The following is a 22244-nucleotide window of genomic DNA, read 5'->3' as shown; positions in this document are numbered from 1 at the left end:
CCGTCCAGCGCAGAGAGAATGCATGTTTTCTGCAAGCTCGGGAGATCCGGGGATGACTTGCATATGGTACGGGTCGGGAAAAAGTTTTCCCTTTTTAAGTGCACTTTTTCTCCAAATAATGTTATAGCGAGCAAAACTGGCCAGCTAAATTTTTACTGCAAGCTCGAGTGCGAACATGCCGTGATCTCCGGGGAACTATTTATAGCTCGATGTATCTTGCGTGGGTTGTGTTGGAGAAAAAGAACATTGTCGTTCCCTCGGAGAGGCGGCAAATCCCTGCCGGTGCAAAATGAGTCTGCATTATTCAACCGGTAATGAATAAAAATGATCCACCCGGAACGCAACCCACCGATGGAAAACACTGTTTCGGGGTATGGGACGAATCATGTCCAGCGGGCAAGACTTCCTTCGCCTTGTTCGCTGAGAGGATCCGAACATAGGACGAAGAGCCCCTAATGAAGAGTTATACCAATCCTGTCAGTACGGTTGGATACCGAGTCTGGTCAACGCTAGGATTTTGAGGTTGGAGTTTGAACCAAAGATTGAGCTTCCCGGCGGGATTCATGAACAGAGTGTTTGTGGAGGAACCGTGTTATTGAAAGCACGTTGATGCTGAAATATTATTCTAGAAATTTTTCAAGCTTCCAGCTGCCTTACTTACCTAGGATAGCGCTGCATCGGTGCGTAATCGGCGAGGTTTTCATCGGAGGGCGCGCGGCGGCCCACGCAGACGCCCAGGAACGATTGCGGTGCATTGCGTCCGGACCAGCAGCCGAAGAATCGCTCCCGACGTGGCTGCTCTATCGAGCTGAGCTGTCGATCCGTCAGGCAGTACTGGAAATGGGAAAGAAAAGTCACGATGAAAAATCAACAATGACCGTTGTCGGAGCGAAAGGAGATCGATTGGCCCGAAGGGTTCACCCTACGGCGCAAATGAACCCTGTTACACATTAGCTCAGTAGCCGCGCCGAAGTGTTTGTTCGGTATGTTCGCTCAAGTGTGTTCAAATATTGGCACACAATTTTTTGTGGAGGACCCTTACACACCCTCCACAAAAAAAACCCTAACCTATTATTTGCCGCCATCCTTAAGACGCTCAAAATCGTGTCAGCCCGAAAGAAAGGCCCGAGAGCGGACATGTGGATCTTCAAAAAATAAAGCAACTCGAGCGTGGCCGCGCCGGGAACGTATTGATATCAAACTGTTGACAGTTTCCATTTTCCATCAGCAACTCCGGCCGTGATTTGTTTACTTTGGGTTTCCACTCATCTGTTTATCCTACGGGCAAGAGAAAATGACGAACGGGCCCAGTGCCGAGACGGCGAGGCGTTCGATTTGCGGTGCACGTGCTATTCGGCTGAATTTTCTCTTCAATTGCGCGTTGGTGAAATTCAATCACGGCCCCGCCATGTCCACAATCCGCACATTTGCGGGGCGGGAAAATTCGATACCGATTCCGAGCGGTAATACGCTCGCGATAGCGATATTGTTGAGGCGAAGAAATACAACAAACCCTGCCGTCGGCAGTCGGCAAGCTTCGATGGGTTCACATTTCGGGTCGATGAAATGATCTTTTTTTCCAGGAAATTGAATAGATTTTCAAATTTTCCTGCACAAACTTGGCGGGCCAACAATGCGCTCCGTGTAATCAATATCGTGGTATTGAATGTCGAGTTTGATGGAAAAATGATTTTCCACGTGCTATCGAAGTGTTGAGAAACTTTGCTTTAAAATTTTAAAAGAATTACTTTTAAATAAAGTTTGAAAGTTCGTGAAGTCAGTATTCAAATCCAGGCGGAATCTTCTAACTAACTCAATATTGTATGAAAATCCCTCATAAATTCATATGACTTGCCAAGTTTATTGCATGCATAGTTTATGAAGATGTTACATGTCAAGCTGCCTTCCCACCTGTCTTTGTGTGGTTCAGTTGATAATGAATTCTTAATCGTTCCAACTGTCATGTTAAACCGTATCCTTCACTAGCAGATACTTTCACCTCAACTGACGATGTTCTGAATTTCGTTTGAGACAGAATAATTCGGATTGTTGAGCCATACGTATCCGATTGGAATTAGTTCCTACAGATTTCAAGCTCACCTGGGACTCGTTACAACCTTCCAGAAATTTGCTCACAAGCTCCCGTCGGTTACACCAAAGGGCAAAAGTTTCACTTATCATATTGTTATGTCAAAACAAGAACCGCCACTTAGCCTTCTCGCAATACCGGAATCCGTTGCGGCCCAAAACGACGGCATGCTCGAAACATGACGGGTGCCTCGTTCACAAACACCAACATCAAACAAAGTTGTGCGATAACGTTCGCCTAGGACAATTTACGCTCTTCGGACGAGCCCTCCAGAAACGGCCTGCCAAAACACCACTCATCAATCACGCGAGCGTTTCGATTGAGAAATGATCGAACCGTTTGTCTCGCTGTCGGTGGAAAACTTGCTGGCAAACGCGTGGCTCCCATCAAAACCCACCGCAAACCACCACACTTGGGTGCGCCGAACCACTTGGAACGCCCCGCCGTGCTGTACCCCCGCTTTGTTCCGGTAATCTTCGGGAATCTACAAACAATCAAACCTTTACGAGCCACCGGGCGCCTCCATCGCCGCCAGCCCACGGATTGTCTGGGGATCTTCCGCACGTCCCCCATGATTAATGGCTGCGTAACTTGGCGCGCACAGTGCAGCAAAACTCTCCTCACCCTCCGGGTGGTACAACAACGTGAAGAAGCTATTAATTTCCCCCGGGGGATGAGGAAAGCTTGCCAGGAGCCGGTGGGCCAACTTCGAATCCGAGTGATCTTTGCGTACGTATTTGCGAACTCGGTGCCTTAGGTTGGTACCGGCGGGGTGACAATGAAAAGCGCTTGGCAAAATGATTCATCCTATCGCTAACGAAACTTTTGCCCCAAAACCGCCGGGGGTTGAGGGTGGGAAAACTTTGCGCAACCACGTTTTTCCATCTACTACCGTCGTTTTCTCCGTCGATGAGTTTTGTCTGTAATTTTTCTCGATTGTCACCATCGTGAGAGACTTTGTGCGTTTATTCATTGCAACGTCTTACCATTTGCATTAGTTTAGAAGGTTTTGTATCGTTATTTTTCGAATTTATATCCTTTTCAACATTAAAAAAAAAACTAGAGAAAACACTGATGAATCATACTTCGATCTAAACTACACTAGTTCCTTTTTGGAAAATCTTTTAATAATTGCAAACAAACTTACTTAAGCAACCTTGTTTGCATTTTCGTTCCCTAATCAATTATAGTTCAACATGCTTTTAAACATTTTCCATCTACAAACTTCCTGTTTTTCGCTCTCCTCGCAATATAAAACTGCCAAGTAGAAACTAGAAAGCTAGAAAGCAATGACTTTGGGAATAAAACTGCAGAATACTGCGTTCGGTGAGTCCGAAAAGTCTAATCACCTTCCTGTCACCCACAGGAGCGTGGAGAAAGTTTTCGATGAAAAATGTTGCCTAGAGGGCGCCAATCTAATTAAAGAGCTGCTCTATTCAGGGGACAGCCCCTGGTGAACAATTTAAGGACAACACTGAACTTCCTCCTATCGAGCTGTTAGAAAAAGAGGGAGGTAAAAAAACCTGTCAGCACTAAAGTGTGCAAACCATCATAACAATTTTCATTCTCAGTTGCAGCTGTGAAGGGGCGGGATGAATATTAATGCAATAGTCCCTCAGGGATCGGAGAGTGCTGCTCATTTTCCACCGGTAATCACAGGACTGGCTCAAAATTTAACAATGGCACGACTGGGATTCGTGAGTTCCAGCCCGCGGGAAATGATGATCAACTTCAGGTTAGGGAGCCGTATAATCGAATTAAAGTTGAAAAGCCTCCCACGCGAGGCAAAAAGTGACAAAAGAAGTTTTCCCTCGACCACAGCAGCCGGTATCCCCCTTCGGTCAACAGTGTTCCTCGGTCTAAGGCCTGCCTTCGATGGTGGTCTACAATTTACAGGGCTAATAATGGGAGGCAAAATGTGCTTACCTGCTCCCGAATGTCTCCCTTCGAGTAGACGGGGGCCCTCGAGCAAGGCCCCGTTTCGAACGGCCGTCCCTTCTTCCGGCCCATATTTTCATCTTCGGAGTCGTAACTGCGCGCCGCTAAGTTTACCTTCGCCTGGAAGAAAAGGAAACGTCAATGTAACGTTTGTCCGCGAGTGTTTTTCTTCCTGTTCGGGGAGGGAAAATAAAATACCATCACCACCGTCATGATGATGGTTCGGCTTTGAGCAAATTTATTTCGCTACAATCAACTCACCTGAGACGATGTGTCAATGTTGCCCAGCGAGGACGCGTGGTGTAGACCTGCGAAACGAAACAAAACGGAAGGACGAAAAAGAAAGCCATCAAAACACAAGCACTTTCGGCGATGAAAAATCAAATCAACAACAGCCCAGCCCAACCCGGCGCACGGTGTCAAAAACATGGAACCAGACCATTTTCCTACCAGTTGCTGCCATTAACAACCTCCGCATAAATGGCAACATCATTAGATGGAGCGAGCGGGCAAAGCAATGCCCGACTGATAGCGAAAGATATCGTTTGCGGCGTACAACGACCGTGGCGTGGCTTGATTCGGCACACGCCAAGGCGGAGCATCGCCTATTTTCGCAATACCGAGAATTGGTCAGATTTGTTACCATGCGACCATTTTCGGGACCGAATGTTTTCACCGAGCGGGACACGTGCTGCTATACGAAGGGACCCATAATCCACCCAACCTTACAGAATCTGTAGCCCATTTGGGCTATTTGTTTGCTGCAATAAATACATGTTCTCCGGGCGTATCTCCTGCACCACCGTCTGTTACTTCTGTTATAAGCAGAATCGATCGGTTTGCCGCTTGGAGATGGTTTGTTAAGCTTTCGAAAGGAGGTTCCTTTTCGGACCGATAACGGCCCACCGTTACGGCTTAAGGGGATGGAGAGGTGAACACAATATGGTGAAAAATGCGAACGAAAGGTACACACATGCGAAAACATGCCAAAAGGCACCTTAGGCACGGCGAGAACGATGAGCCTACAACGCCGTGTGATACCTGTGCCCTGTTTTGTCTTATTTTATTATTTCGCTTTTATTTATTGCAATGCGCCACTAAAAGCAAAGCCGTGCGCCATGTTTTAGGCCTTTTCATGTAAAACCCATGAAATGTGATGCTGATTCTTTTTGTCGGGTTTTAAACACGCCCTTACGTCGTTGACTCGTTGCTTGTTGCGAGTTTAGGAACATGCATATCGCGTCCATTGCAAAGCATTGATCCTCCCACCGGACGTGCCCGGACCATTTGTCGCGATGGAAACGATTCGCAGGCAGTCGATACAGGTTCGACACCTTCCCGGTAGAGGAGGCGGGAACCTTCTTGAGTCGAGAAATAAAAACGGAAAAGGTAACGTCGTTCGAGAAAAGCATACGGGTTGGAAAAAAAAACCCGCCACCAGCGCGATGTAAAACAATGTATTTTATTCGGCAAGATAAGAGCGTGTAATAATATTTCACCTGAATACGGTGCGAAGAAAGCGCCACACTGGATGGATTCTGACCCGGCTTAGCATTATTTTATGACCGGCAGCGAGTGCTGATCCTCGTTTTGTAGCAGCTGGCGCTGGGTTTGCTGCTTCTTAGCTGCATTTTATAGCTTCTCTTTTTTTTTTTTGTTGAAAATTCTGCACAAAATATCTCAAGCCGGCAAAGGATATATGTTTCGCTTTGCGATATCCCAAGGTGTAAGAAATTTAACGGATTGCGTTTACGTTCGACGTGAAGACGACGACGGTGACGGTAACAGCAGCAAAAAGGAAAGAGAATGGATGTAATTTCACGAATCTCCACGTGCCAGAACCAGGGGGTGCCCTCAAGCCCTCGGAAACAGTCACGTACCGCTCGTAATCCGCCAGTTGAACGAGACGTATTACGTATGAAAACGACAATTTTCTGTACCCCAAACTCCTCCCCCCCTCAAGCCCCTATTCGGGTTTCCCACTGTGCACGTCCCGTGGATGTATTTCATCGGAAAGTGTGTAACCTTCGTCATCAAAGAGCGTCAGCGAACGGATGGCTGCTATCGCAGACGTTTACTTGCGCAATTGTGGCCTACTTTTTCTCCATCGTCTTTGTTGCCCGGGACGGACTAGCTTCGCCGTGGAGCCCGTGGCCCAACAGTAATCGGTGCCAATCGGACAAACAAAACCAATATACAAAGAGAAACAATAATACGCGGAAAAACGCGGATGTGCGTGACCGGAAAATTAGATTACGCTCTTAATCGGCCGGTGGAAGTGACGCATGGACACAAACATACACATGCAACTGTGGCGTCGTGCCGTTCGGTATGCCAGTGTTTGTTCGGTACGTGCGAAAAACAAGCACACTCGTCCGGTTAGAGAGTGTTTGTACCAAAGTGTACCGTTTTTTCCTTCCTCTATCGGGAAATTTGTTCGAAACAGATCGTTTGATATCGGTTGTATTTGATGTACCGAGTGCGAGCGGCTGAGATATCGACAATTCCAGCACGATTTGTGCCACTGTGAGGATTATTTATTACCTTTCTAAAGAAGATGATGGAATGACTTGAGATAATAATTTATAACTCGATAGTGTTTGCTTTGGGCAATACAATGTTCTGCTTATTATTTCCCCCGCATTTTGTTTGCTCCACAAAACAAATTAGCCTTGAACCTAGATGTCTGCCCCACTCCACAGGCTGATTGTGATTTACTTTCGCAGAAGACAGTCCAGGAAATTTACTTTCTAAGAAATAACTCCTCCCATCCAACTGTCACCGTCGTTCCGTCCGGTGTCCACCGGTGTGGTCTGGATCAGAACAATAATTCAATTTGCTGGAGAGCACCAGATATCGATTCGCCATTGTTGACCGAACGATTCGGAAAAGCTTTCCATTTTGCAGCACTTTTTTTCTCGGCTTCGGTTCTAGTCTAACCACCGATTAAAAATGCAGGACAAGCACGTCGCGTGCGGGAGGCGGACAAAGTGTAATGAAAATTCCTTCGCTCGACCAGTGCGACTCCCGAAGCAAAGAAAGGCACGGACTTTGAGGGACCAGCGTCGAGGAACTAGTGCGGTACGGAATTTTCATCCCTTATCTCTTTCGTTTATCGATTTTTTCTTCCACGTTCAACGTCCCGCACGATCCTTCAAAAAGAATTGATTCGTGCGTTTGCTCGACGGTAATTGAAAGAAACCTTCCCGCACTGTGGTGTGCGATAAAAGGAGAGACGAACGGAAAGCGACCCACGGTTTGTTGCTGGAAGAGTTCGGTAATATTCATTTTGGACAATGGGTTTACGGTCCCGTTCTTACGAAGGAGGCAAGGGCGGAAGTAAAGATCGCCTGCATAATGTAAGGGAAAAGTGAAAACTCGATGAGTGAAGACATTGTTCGGATCTCCTCATCGACAAACTTCCTTTACCGTCCTCGTTATTATCTTTACCATTATCACAGTTTAATTTTGTTTTTTTACTCTCTTTTTTGTTCTATAATGTATTTCCGCTACAGTCTGGAAAGATTGTATTAGGAAATATAAGCAATAAATGTGTCATAAAAATATTCGCAACATGAGCGTTTTTGAAAGAAAATTTCTCTTTAAAAATTAGAAAAACTAGAAAAGTCGAGAGTTCATCAGAGGATTGAGAAGTGATTTCAAAATTGGAAAGAAATGTAACAGAAGTTCAGCAGATAATAATCTTCTTTCAGTTTCTTGGAACTTCGAATTCAATTCGACAAAAAAACGAACCACATAAAATGCTTACCGCAATCAGGTAATAGATTATTCGCGAAGATGCTTAATTTGGAAACAGTTTACAAAAGTTGAGCGAACAAACGAACGATAAAGAAAGAGCAGCTTCCTCCCGTCGCCAGTTCGGGGAGCTTCACCTTGCTCCTGCTGCTCGACAATCATCCGAGCACTCTGGAACAGCTTCTCGAGCTTCAGCTCGTACCGTTCCTCGGGCGACAGCTTCATCCCAGCCGGCGTCCCGATGCCGGCGATGATATCCTCGTCCGACTCGATACTGTAGCTGGCGGGAAGTTTCGCCAACTCACCATCGCCCACCAGCGCCGCCCTGCCGTAGCGGACGATGGTGAGGTTCCCCTCGCCCCGCGCAGCCAACAGCTCCTCCACGGTGGAAATCCGGTCGGTAAGCACGAGCAGCCGGGCCGGACGGGACGCGTTTGTCAATTGCAGCAACCGCCGCACGGTTCCACCGTTTCGGCTGACGACGACAATGTGCCGGATGTTGTGGAGGCGGACCAGGGCGCCCGTACACCGGAGCAGGATGTCGCGCGTAGGCTGGGCCGGGCCGTGTTCACCGTCGCCTTGCCGGCCGGTGCCCTTGATTGCGTCCAGAGGCGCGCTTTCACAGGAAGGGATTCGTTCGGTGGCTATCAGCGAGTGCCAGAAGCACTTCGGAATGTACCAGGGCATATGGTCGACCGGCGAGGGAAGGGACGTGCGAAGAATGTCCTCGAACGTAACACTAGCAATTTGAACTTGCTCGCCGTCCATGGCGGTGGCGAAACTGTTGCTTTGTTAGCTGACGTTTGATGGTATAAACTGCTTAGCAACGGCAGTGTCAACGTCGATGGTAAAGAGCGTTTTTATTTTATTTCTACCAAGACAGGCAGGAAATACGTGTACAACGAACGTGTTTCCATATTTTTTAAACTAAAAAAGCTGCTTTCGAACTGACGTAAACTATTCAAATGTGCTTCCATGAACTGAAGAGCTAATGAGGTCCTCCCTTTTGAAATCAATGTTTATCAACCATCATCAAATACGGTGCATTTTCCCTCCTGGCGCAAACACACACAAACCGGTCCCTTTCATCAGTTATTAGTTTTCTATTGGCCACTAACGAACGGCGCTGCTACCTCATACGCAATTCAGCACCCAGCAAGTGTTCGACGATCTATATTCGCGCCACAAGAGCGCACACATCGCGCATGGGAATGTCAATATTAACGCAATTCAAATTACGCTGTTCAACCATATGGTGCACGTCGCTGGCAGGCAGCTCCACCTTCGAATGTCGGTAACATGCAATTATCGGCGGGTTTGCGCCACGGTACGGTGCATCCCTTTGTGAACGAGCACCGGAAGCACCGAGCGAGCGTGTGCTGCACAGAGTGCTTATGCAACGGTTACATTAGCATGTTAACAGCGTTATTACTGCGTCATGTGCTGCTTCCTACCATCACAGGTTGTTTGCTGTTTGCAGCGACAGCCTTAAATGGTTGCGTCCAATGAGCGCTGAATTTTTTTTTTTTAGTATAAAAAGTAACAGCATAAAAAGTGCATAAATTGAATTGAAGATAACTAGGTGTTTGTTTAAAGGATTCTATTGATTTAGTTTTTAAACGAAATTTTACACTGTTTTCAGGGCCAATTCGTCGGCATCAAGCTGCTCTTTGTTGGTAGTAGGCAGTGAATTGCACGCGCAAGGTTTTTGTTTGGCATCGTTAGGAACCAGTTTGGGCTTATTAAGTTTAACTTTGCCATTATCGGTAGCAACATTGGCGCGACGAGAAAATGTCGCGTTGTTGTCGCGCCAATGTTGTTACCGATAATGGCAAAGTTAAACTTAACAAACCCAAAGTGCTTTCTAACGAAACCAAACAAAAACCGTGCGCGTGCAATTGACTGCCTACTACCAACAAAGAGCAGCTTGATGCCGACGAATTGGCCCTGAAAACAGTGTAAAGTAGCATGCTTCTGTTTGACAAATAAGAACAAATTTGATGTTTGACAAAGTTAACTCCCAAATAAGTAGAAGAGAATGGTATACTGTAATCAAATTAGTGTTGGGTCAAGTAAGACTTTTTGATGTGCCGTACTGTAGTACCACTCACAGTTTACTGTACTGTGCATTTGTCGTACCATAGTAAAGTGTCATACATTCATATAATATCTCTATTTATTCAGAAACACCTTTTCGATACAAAATGGACAGTGTGTGCAGCCATGTTGTTACTTTTTCCAAAGTGTTGTTTACCTTTTGTATGGCACAGCGACGAGGAAACTGACAGTTTCGGCCCTTCCAATCATAATAACCTCAAGTATCCCAGGATTGAACAATACAAAATTGGTACACAGTTTTTAAGGAACAACTCGGATAAGCTGCATAATTTTGCTTCATATTATGTTTGCTCGATAAGGGCTTTAGGCCCCATTCAACACTTAATGTATAACCCATAAGAAATTAGAGCCAGTGTTTAAAATGTATTCCTTTTAAGAAATTATTAGTCGTAAAAAGCTAGTCCATTCAAAAATCCTGTTTTTGTAATTTAAGAATAGTGGCATTTGTATGGCAAATATATGCGTTTAGTTTGAATTGCGTGGCGGAATTGCTTTCTTCTTGGATTTATTCCTATCGCGGTTCTATCGTAGCCTTTTCGTATCGTATCGTATCGTATGCTGGTAGTATTTTTATACAAATATTAATGTAAAATTATGTGATAACGATGTTCAAAATTCCAAAGACTGGTTTATGTTCTTTATTCCTATACTTTGGTAGTTATGGAAACGAATCTTTAGTCTGGCACCCTCCGATATTACGAACGGCTGACCACAGAAATGGTAGCTATGAAATAGATATACCAAGGAACCAAAGAACGGTTCATACAGTTTATTAGCATAAAAATATACTGTGGTATCACAATTTTTTTCTGTATCGTGTGTGGTGCCACACTTTACTGTGCTGTGTGTGTTGGGTAGCACAGTAGCACACGACCCAACATTAAATCAAATAGACCTTCCCATCTATATCGAACCCATGGAGGGATAGTTGGCTCTATCAAACATTTACTTCTATTTCCGCTAAAGTTACCTCCGTTCCGTTGAATACTAACACGCACCAAACAACGAACCTTAAATTGTGGGCTTTATTTGTGTTTCTACTTTAGCTGGATAAATTTAGCCCAAATTTCCGACCAACTACCATTAAAATTTCCCTGAACGGGAAGCGGGAAAGACTTGTGGGAGCTAAACCAATCATTCATCGAAGGCGCATTCGACTGATTTCATCCTGCGGGAATGCAAACAACGAACGGTTCGGTCGTGTACGGTTGGAACATCCTTGTTAAATTCCATGTCATCGAATCTCCAGCCCAAATCGAAGCATTCCCGTAGCGTGCTTGCAATTTTCCGACCATTCCGTGTTTGCATAAAATTTAAATTACTCCCCAAACACCACGTGCTCGCGCTGTTGTCGGGGTGGTATGTGGTGGCATTAGTGTGGCCAACACAACCACGCGTAGGTCAAGAAGCCTGGAAGCATGGGCAGGAACGTTCCCGTGGAGTTGAAGCTAATGGAATATCCTTCGCGGAAGCACTGTTCGAATGTGGAGCCCAGTGAAAGAAGCTTATTTGTGTGTTGTACGTGTGTTCGTGGGAATGCACGTTCCAGCCCCAACACCACCAACCGACCTTCACACCGTCCTGATCACCATCATCATCGCCATCTTCAAAAAGCATCCCACAGGATTCGCCTCAAGCCATCCGTTCGGCGCCCCATCGGGCGGCAAGACTAATAAAACCGCTCGCTTCAAGTCCGATCCAAGGTAAGCGTGTGTGTGTGTGTCTGTGTGTGTGCTGTTGGTGTGCCCGCTGTGTTGTGTCGATCCGTGTGGCCCTCGGTTGCCTTCGGTTGGAAGTAGGAGCAAAGATGTTGATGATAATTTTGTCCCAGTTTCTGTTCGTGCGCTCGAGCTTTCCAAACCACCAAAAAAAAACTTTCCACCACCCGCCGTGGGCAACGTGGGGAAGCTTCAGACGGGATTCAATTTGGTTGTTAATAATAATAATAATAATATAAGTATATTTGCAGCTTCGTTTATGAAACCATCCGCCGTCTGGGAGGGATGGTTTGTGTTGGAAAATTCATAACTCCACGGTGCGCTCCTTTCTGCCCGGCAGGACAGTTTAATATCGCACGAAATGTGCAACACAGTGCGACGACCGTAGTGAATTTCCCCGCAAACCGAAGCCCCCGGAGCAGGTCCTCGACAAATTAAGAGCTTTTGATCGTTGAAATCGGGTTTTGCAAGTAGATGCAGCACTGCTGCAATAAATCATACCCGGTTTGGTGCCAGCGTCGGCGTGCACTTCCGGATGGCCGGGTTGGAAAAGTCCCTTGGGAAGTAATTTGCTCAGATGGAATTGTGAAAAAGGCATTGTTGGGGCGGCTTTCATACCCATCAAAATGGATTTCACAATTTAGAATGCTCCTTTCAGAAGCGTACGAAGGGGGCGTGAGGGTTGTTTTGCAGCCGGAAATGTTCTTCGTAAGACTAATCCGTTCGGAAGCCCCTGAATGTGTAGTAAATTAAGTTACAAGATAGAAAAAACTCCATTGATTTAACACGCAAACCTGCCTCTGTTCCATTCCACTCAGGTACGGGTGTTGCTAATGGTTCGAACCCTTCAAACTCTGCCCAGGGATTTGAGAACTGCAAACTGCATGTGCAAATCGAAGCACATCTGTCTTGTTTCTTTTTCTGTTTCTGACGGTTGAAACCAATTTATGTTCCCCCCAGGTTTGCAGGAGTTGGAGCGAATAAAAACCCATCTCTCTTGCATCGAACGGAACGTTTTCCAGCATGTAGCATTCCCTCGAAACTACGAACTGCAAACACTGGGGCCATCAGAGCTCCTGGGAAAACGGAGTCTGAAGTCGGATTGAATCTAACAAATCCTGAAGCAAGGATGTTTCAAGAAGCTTACGTTGTGTACGTGTGCATGTATGTGTGTTTGTGTATGTATAGGGTTTACGAAAACGAAATCTTTCCCCCTTCACAGCCATAAAGAACAACGCAGCAAAGGAAACCCATTTCTTTTTCCCATTTCCCCCTCACTCTCGCCGCTTTCAATTGTATCATTTTTCAACGAACGTTTCGTGCTGCAGCAAAACGGGTGTTTTATTTTCAACCCGCACATTGCTGGTTTTTTTTACGACCCAGTGTTTTTCTTTTTCCTTTTGCGGCGAGCAACAAAACTGATTCGATTCGATTTATTTATTTTTTGTTTTATTTCGGAGCTTCGAAGAAAAAGAAACCGAACCCCCTTTGCTGCATTATGGTTTATTTTATTTTCTTTACAAAAAAGGCCGTTAAAGCAACGTACCTCTCTCGTGCTACATTGAGTTCCGTGTCTTTCCATTCCGCAAAATTTAACTGACGCTTGAACGTAAACGGACACGATTGCTCAATTGCCGAATGGGCATCGCAAGCTTACAACACTTGATGGTCCATTTCGGTGCGCTGGCAAAAGTAGCCGAGGCAGAGAAACTATAAATTATGGTTTGCCTTCTCGACCTTCCGATGGCGAAGTTGCACGGCACTGTGTGTCCATCATTGACCCTGCGATGCATTCGGCACAAAGATGGGACAGAGTAAATACAGCAGGATGGAAAGGACGGGGAACGATTTTAGTGCTGCAGAGAATCGTGCCGAAGGTTATTCTGTAGCTCAACGCTGCAGCTTCTGCTGCAATTGCAGGCTTCCAGTGCACTTTGTCTCGACCTCGGGACACTTTATGGACGTAACGAAGTGCTTATTAGAAACGCTGCCAGTCGCGTCGGACAGAGAAAGCGAGCAACTTGCGTCCTCCACCCTTCTTGAAACTTGCCGAGCAGCTTCGTGACCCTGTCGTGACCTAGTCTCCGGTAATCACATCCGAATCGCAATCTAAAACCCTCCCAAGTGGAAGATGATGAACTGGCAGCGCTGGTGGGTTGGTGCACGGTTTCGAGCGAAAAATGACACTCCGCGTGGCAGGCACATCTGGCAAAAGTGGCACCGCTTTCCACGCTTTTCTGGTCCCCGAGTGGACTTGGGGGCGATGGGTTTACGAAATGGAATCAAATTTCACTTCTTCACCCTAGACATCGACCACCGTGCGAAGGGGAGAGAAGGAAGGGACATGATTTTATGCGCGATATGTTCGTAGCACACAAAGCCATGTTGAATGTTTCATCTTTTCCGCAACACACGAACAAGAGTGGAGTCGCCTTGTGTCCTTGGGCTGCTGGAAGATCCAAGGGCGATCCTTTGTAATGCGCTGGGCGATTGAAACTACTTGCGATATTGATTTTCATATTTGATGAATCAATCGATCTTTTCCGCTTGCATGGATAAACTGATCAACGGCATTGAATATTGTTCGGTTCATTATTTTGCTGGCAAATTGAATAAATATTGCAAAAATATTGACTTGACCTTAGTTTATTCCAGCATAAATTATTTCCCTTGGCCACCGGTGTCCACAGTTATGGAAAATAAATGTCACAACGAGCTGGCAGCGTTACGTGAGCAGTGGTGGTGCTTTATGGCAATCGTTAAACTTCTCTCATCTGCTGCAACGATGCTGTAGGCCTTTTCGCAACTCCTGACCGCCCTGGCTTGCCAACGGTAATTACTGCAATGTATAAATTATGCCAAACCACGACCCCGACCATCTGGCACGTACTCTTGTTGAATGTTACCGTTGCACAAGACAACGCGTCGGCGTCTATCTAAACGACGGCACCCACCGGGGTCGACCACAACGACAAACTCCACAAGTCACGGCACCACTGTTGGGAGTTGGAGGTGTGGGGGTAGTTTTTCTTCATTACCCCACCCACCCGCAGACGCTCCCGGTGCCGGTTAGCGCACGTGCATCCCTTAAATTGCACCCATTTCGTGTCTCGACCAGGTGCCCCATGTGCTTGGCGTGTCGTGTGTTTGCGAGTCATAAAAATGTTCCCCATTGAAAGCGGTGTGCTGCACCAACGCACACACTCGTAAAAACTCCGGTGCACACTGTTGCCGGTTCTCTTGACCTTTCTTGGACGCAAGCGGAGAAGATCCAAGCGCCACCGGTGCAACGTTTGGGCGAGCATTAATGTGCAACAAGACCCGACGGCACGAACCAGTGCACGGGCCGCAAACACATGTCAACAGGGGTTATTATGGATCTTTGGGTTAGAGTTTCTAAGTCATTTTGCGCGATTTTTGTGTAGGGTGAATATGTTCGACTCCATAGCGTTCACAATTGAAAAGAAAAATATTTCTAGTTCTAGAATTAAACGATTCGTTTCAACTCTCAAAATCCATGCGCTGCAAAAGTTGACTAATTTAGATTGATTGAGTACAAAGTTTTAATTATGTGTTAATCAAGTTTTACTAATATTACTAGCGAGAGAAACAGATTTTTTCTGGGGAATGATCGTAGATTACGACATCTGTCAAGTTTCGATATGACAATGTTAAATATAGGGGTGAAATTGGTATAAAAGCCTTTTTCTGATCAGTTGTATGTTGGTGCGATTCACTTTGGGACCAACGTTTCTTCTTGTTTACTTCAATTTGCAATTTTTAACTTATCTATTGGTTGTTTGAAAAATAACGATAACAATACTGTTATTTACGTATGTATATGCAATCTTTTGAGCTTCATGTAAACCGAGCTCAATGCTCTTCTAAACAGTCCTGCTGAGATTTTTGATTTCCTATGTTTACTACATAGAAAACTCAGCCATTGTTTTATTTCCCGGAATGGGAAACCTTAAACATGGGATATAATGGTACCACAACTGTGATAAAAGATATGTGTTTATTTGTTGATATGGTTAAATAAATATCTTTTAAAATGAAATCAAATATATGGTATTTCAACATAATTTTGTACATCTTTAACACCTCACGGTGTTAAGCATTTTTCTTCTCCATAACTTCTGTCTTAGTTGTATCATAATTAAATTATTTTAAAAGAATTTTAAATTTAAATAACATATTTAAAATTTGAAAACAAACTAAGGTTTTATTTTGAATATTGTACAATTAATGCAACATGCTATGGTGCTTCCAAAATATTTGATGCATGTACTAATAATTGCTAATTTAAGTAGATAACTAAAGGCATTATGGACTATAGCTAATTAAGTTATAATTAATGGTGTCCATGCATAATCGTGCTACATAAGGGGTGATCCTAACCGGAGCTCTCACGCTTTACCAAACACACAAATTGTTTTCCAATACAATATATACAACCTCGTCGATTATCGACACCAAATTAATTCACTATGCACCTATTTAACCACACAAATCAACGCGAAGCCTTTCCGTGCCTGGCGGACACCCGTGGATCGATTGGTTTACGTGCTTCCGTGCGTCAATCATGCTGCACGTGCTTTCGGTTCAATGCGTTTGCACACAAACTGCCCTACCTTTGTTCCCCTTTGTCAAACGTCTCGTACTAACGGACACATCCGCACATCGCGGCGTTCCTCGATTACTCTCCCGTGGCCGAACTCGAGCGTCGTGCTCGAAATTTCTGGCTGAATGGAGGCGCCTGGTGGCTCATCTATCGTGAGTCGCAACGCTTATTTATCATGCACTCGAAGGAGCGGGATGGTTCGGTGCGGATGACGTGAGGTGTGGCCCGCGGAGTGTCGTTGAACGTCTGCGAAGCGCATCTTCTGGGGCGCGCGTCGCGTGAACAACTCGACCTCCGGGGTGGAATACATACGACCAATTTTCTTGCCATCACGTCGTGCAAAGCAACGCCTCGCTCGAAGGCGAGGAGAACTATGAACCGCGTTTCGATGGCTCAGACAGGCTGGGAAACCGAAGCTGACGAAGGCAGTCGGGGTGTGCATTCGTCCGTAATCCTTTAATGTTTGCTTTCGGTGCTCTCGGGTGTGCATTATTAAAGGACCTCCATTTACACACCGCCCGGGCTTTGGCTTGGGACAGGAGAAGGTTGGTTGTTTGCTCTGGCGAGCAGAACCCGTAGAAGAAAGGCTTTCCATGGAATGTTTTCATCAAGCGGAGCAGTTGACGGAGGAACGAAGAAACGACTACTTCTAAAGGACACTCACCCTCGTACGATTCTAAGCGTTCGTTCCCTCCCTTTCTTCTCCGATGTGGAGTTATTAATTCTGGTAAGATTATCACAAGAACAAGCTCCCTTCTCTTGTTGCTGTTGCTGCCGGGAGGAAAGATAAGCTCCTGTGGACGAGTTCGGAGCTCGTCGGACCGGGTTCGTCGATTGGATGCTAATGCGTTCGGCCCGTTTGGCCCCAAATCAGAGCCATCGCCATTGTAACGCTTCGTGCATATTAATGAATCTCGTGTGCGAGAACTCGTTCGGTGCCTGAAGCCACGACCTTCTTTGGAATACTCACGGAATAGGTGGGCTTCCCTCCGGTCGCACTGGGAAGGGAAGGGAGCAGGGTGTACCATGGAATCCAACGATGTTTGTAGAACACGGTGAAAACCGTTCCCCAGCGGGTACGAGGATTAAAGCATCCACCTCTTCTTTGCTCCACTTGATTGGTCCTCACGAAACCCAGAGGAGATTGTTCTGGAGGATGTGCCGCAATTTCCTGGGAAAAGCGTGAGCAAAACAGGTTGGCAATGTTTGCCAGTACCTGGTCCCAGCCGGTTTCAGAACTTCTCAGTGCCGACTCAATCGCTCCGGTAGAGTGCTTCAATTCACCGGTGGTGGGCGAAGAAAATGAAATTAAACCGAATTAGGGAGTAATTAAAAGTGAATGCCATTGCAGCGCACTACTTCGTCGGTTCACTGATGAACCATGTTGTTAAGAAGTGCAAAGATTTGCCAATTGGCAAGGATTCTTCCACTGATCATGATGATGATGATGGCATGATGAGAGATGGTTCCTACAATTGGCTGATTGAAGCTTGTAGTCCATCAAAATACTAAATGGAACTAATTGAATCAAACGACTTGCATACTGATGAAACGAAAGCACTCGTTTGGATGACGTTTAAACCGAAATCGTTGCCAAATTTCACTAAGTGGGCTAGACTACACCAAATGCGAGCTGCTTAAAACAGAACCATCTTTATTTTCTATAGCATTTTGATGGAAACTTTAAATCCCCACCCGGCACCGTCATCAATCTGGGTGACTTCATTCGGGTGAATGGAAACCCAGGAAAAGTCGTAGCAAACGGTACCGGCCCCAAAAGTGTCCGGTAATAATGGGCTTCTCGTTAGCCATTGGCACATCCATCAATTCACCGGACCAGCGTTCGGGAAGCAAGGGAAGAAACCTGATCTATAAAATCTGTTATCCTTTGGAGCGATTACAACCGGACGCTCGGTAGCAGAATTCGAGAAGACCGTCGATGATTGAGCCATAATCGTCGACTGAAATGGTCACGAAACTGTATCCGTAAAGCTTTTAAATGGTTTCAGGATTTTATCCCTCCCGAATCGCACAAAGGACATTATCCACCCTCCTCTATATCGGTTCTCTCACTCCCTTCAAAGAACTTTAGAAAATAATCAATTTCTAGCAGGCCTTCCGCTTCTTCTCGACTGTCCGCAGAATGCACGGTAAGACTTTGCTATCGTTAAGCGTACCGGCGTTCTGATTGATGGAGAAATTAAATTCATCAAACTATTAAACGCAACTGCTGTATTTGCCCAGCGATGCCAGCCTGAAGTCGAGCAAATTGATTGATAATGGAGAAAATATTGAATTACTAGAAAAACCTCAACCACGAAGCGCTAGAGAAGATTCCGGATCAGGAAGACTCAGGGAAACATTTGTTTTCCTCACTTTGAAATGCTTTATAACATCGCAAATTCGATAAATTTCATTTTACGACGAATATCCCTTTTTCAATCTTTTGTCCTGCGTCGAATAATGGAAAGGTTTTCGACATGGTACAGATAATGTATAAAGTACAAGTACAAAAACAGTTTGACGGTATATCAATCGGAAAGAAAAAACCAACAAAATCGAAATCAGTGCTGAAGCGCAAACGCACAAAAACATTCACTTCAAAACAAGAGAAAAACATAAACTGACCGGGCGCTCTCTTCCAATCGAAAAACGTGCTCGGCATTCAAATTTACGGCAAATGAACAAACTCCATCGGTTCCGCTACATTTGCGTTTAATTGTACTTTCTGTTGATGGTGAAAAGCGCTCGCCCTCTTTTTTTCTATGTCTTCTTATGGGTCGTGAGCTGAGCCGTATTGTGCGGCTTTAATAGAGTTAACGCGGCTTCGCTCCGCGTGTTTTCACGGGCATTGTGAACCTAAAAACAACTCGCATAAAATGTGCGGTTCCATTTACTTATTTTTTTATGCCTCAGCTTTGCGCTATTCAAATTATCTTTCAACTGCTTGCTTTATTGAGCTTCACTGGGAGGAAAAGCTTTCAGAAAAAAAAGCGCCAGTGACAGTGGTGAGTCCCTTCATGAAGAGATTATAATATGAAGTTTAAAAAAAAAACACAGGAAACGTCAACCCAAACGTTCACCCTTGTCACTCGAAGGCGAAGGACCAACTCAACCTTACGCCAGAGGAGAGGTTTATTGCCGTTTAATTATTGTTATTATTTCGACCTCGTTGGCTCGGTTGCCTTCCAGGATGGGCCTTTCACGTTGGATACGATAAGCTGATCCGAAGGCGGATTGAATATAACTGTGGTTTGGTATTTTTCCATGTCAACCCTCTTATGGGTTTGTTAATAGAAAACGTGGATTAAGTTTGCCTTCTCTTGAGCGAACTCTTCTTATACTCAAACCTTTGCAAAATCGAAAAATGTGCACCAAAGAGGACGTATTTGATGCATATTCAAATTACATAAAAAGGCTACTGTAACAGACAATAATGAGTCCTGCGCAATCGATGTGGAAGATTTCCCTTAAGGGTGTCATTACCGGAGGGCATCATTATTTGGGAAAAACTTTCCTCTCCCTCCCACTAAACCGTTGAAAGTTGGGTCAAGCGTTCCGGGGTACGCAAAGTGTTTTCACTAACGAGCAAGCGGTTCGGGTCGCTCGGTTGCCAATTGCAAGCCTCGACTCTCGAACCCAACCCCAATGCCTGAGGGCACCACTTTATGTAAACGCATCCCCCGGCCCCCCGGGGAAAGTTTAAACGCCCTGGAACTCTACCCTTTGAAAGCTGGTCGTAAACTGATATTTTTCTTCCCATGGATCCTGCCGTGGCATCACCATAGTGTTTTGTGCTCCATCATGCCGGACTCATCCCATATGTCCTTGGGCGGGACGCGAGAGTAAGAAATCAAACGGATGATGGATCGACGCACTGGTCGTCACAGTCCCTTGAAAATGGAGTTTATGATAAATTATAGCGCCGCAAGGCAACGGCTCCCACGGGGTGGTGCAAAAACTGTTAAACCACCAGCCCGAAGCGGAATGGATACAGCTTTCCCCATAAATCAGTTCATATGGACGAACCCAAAATCATCCCCCGGTGCAAGCATTAATGTTACTTAAAACCATCCTTATGGTTTGTTTCTTTACTATATTTCCCTTTTTTTCACATTTTGACAGTCGCGAAGCATTCTCAAGTTCTCCTCCTCGCTCCGGTTGCGGGCGTTGGTTGCGTGGCTTATCTAATCTGGTTTTTAAATTAACCTCAAATTTGCAACCTCATCCCGGCGGTCTGTGGATCCGTCGTGCAGTATTGTGCCCGTGAATGAGAGGCGGGAAAAAAACAGGAAGCCGAGTGGCGCCATATGTTTGCATAGTGCTTCCCATGAATCATTTTCCAATAAATTATGATTAATGGTAGCTTTTTTATTTGGGGATATATATTTGCTCTCGTTGAAAACTCCTTTGTTGTTGCTATTGTTCAAGCATTCACGCAAGCAATAATCAATGTTGCATTTTAAAATATCAACCTAACAAAATGAAAATAAACATATATTTTCATCATCTTTGTGCAAATATAAGATAGATGTCGTATGATTTAAAAACAAAAAACTCTTTGTATTTATTTTTTTCAAAACATAACCTCAAACTTTCATATTGGATGATGCGATCAATAATTCACACACATACCGGGATTACAAAACAGGAATCTAAATCCAGGTTAATCGATAAATTTTCCCTTGCTTCATTTGAAATGGATTTCATCTGGCTCGATGGAAAATACGCGATGAACTATCAATACCCGCGTTTACTATTTATACACAGCATCTCTATGGCGTTGAGTCTAGACAACAGCGTGACAACGGCTTCATCTCCATCGTCCAACAGCTCTATGAAACGTGATACAAATATGCCTCGGAGAGAAACAGTACGCTCACACATGTCCTCACCCCTAGCCGCCCTGCTATCTCTCGGTTGTTCCTCCGATGCAACATTAAATCTTTCGAACTGAAAATCAGCATCCACGTACGATCCTTTCGGTCAATAGACTGGCACGACAGCCCAAAGTAGGATTAGCTGCCATTCCCGTTCCTACTGACAAACAACTCGTTCTGCGCTGGTGTGTCGTTGCCAAAGAACGTGCAAACAAAAAAAAGCAATAATCCATCATGGTCTCCCCGGGCTCCACAGGGATGGATTTTAGCCACTTCACATTTTTGTTGGCGAAAATATTTGATAACCTACCCGTGTTTCCATTCGACAACTCTCAACCGGCCTGCGAAGGAATGCTGCCTAGCGATGTCTGGGGCTGCAGTAGTGGCGGAAATATTTGCACCCGGAGACCGAAGGCGTGCCCCTTACCGGGCCACAGTCCTACCGAGCGCCGTCCGGAAGCGTGTGATTACTCTCTTCGAAGAGCTTTGCTGCCCTCGTTTCTCGGAGCATTAAAACATTTTTGTAGAGCGAAACAGAAGAAAAAATAGCTAATAATAATCGCCCGAACGGAATGCGACAGCTTTTCGTGTGGGGGGGGGAAACTGAAAATTACGACGCCCTGCATCCGGACAACGGAAGTCTTTTGTTCTAATCCCTATTTATGAGCGCAAAATCCTTCTCCGTATTGGAAAGTTTGTGATCAACTGCCGATAAATGCAATATCAGAGCGAATATTGGAAATTCGATGAATTCGATGAAACCTAGGGGGGGTTGCTATGTTACCAAACTTGCTTACCTACTGAAACTTTTTCTTCTTGTTTCTATACGATATTAAACGCTTCCAAGAATCGCACAAGAAAAGCTCAATTAATATTGGTATTATACTGGGGTGCTTGTGCTGACCATTCTTTTATCTTTCAATAAATATATATATCTTCATCCAAATGGCATTGTACCCGGCACAAGCAATCTGCAAACCCTGGTTGGTTCTTCTATAAACTTCAATTAATTTTTACGAAGCCTGTGGGGGGAAGAAATTTACTGCAAATGGCATTTCGAAGCAGCCGAAACCATTCTTGGTACGATTAGGAGCTGAATGATTCTACTGCTGCTGATGATG

The 22244-nt window shown here is 45.2% G+C and overlaps 1 protein-coding gene across 1 annotated transcript in view; it reads right to left on the bottom strand.

Moving 5' to 3' along the window:
• LOC131293452 (uncharacterized) overlaps positions 1-22244 on the bottom strand; it is a 70314-nt gene that overhangs the window by 33788 nt on the left and 14282 nt on the right. The window contains exons 3-6 of the mRNA XM_058321530.1: positions 13736-13872; positions 4289-4335; positions 4016-4147; positions 662-834 (exon numbers count right to left, since the gene is read on the bottom strand). Of these exons, the coding sequence (XP_058177513.1) occupies positions 662-834; positions 4016-4147; positions 4289-4335; positions 13736-13872 (489 nt within the window). The remainder of the gene's footprint in view (positions 1-661; positions 835-4015; positions 4148-4288; positions 4336-13735; positions 13873-22244) is intronic.

The sequence above is a fragment of the Anopheles ziemanni genome, chromosome 2 (genome assembly GCF_943734765.1).
Source record: "Anopheles ziemanni chromosome 2, idAnoZiCoDA_A2_x.2, whole genome shotgun sequence".
Classification (NCBI taxonomy): Eukaryota; Metazoa; Arthropoda; class Insecta; order Diptera; family Culicidae; genus Anopheles; species Anopheles ziemanni.
This window is presented reverse-complemented; position numbering and strand designations above follow the sequence as displayed.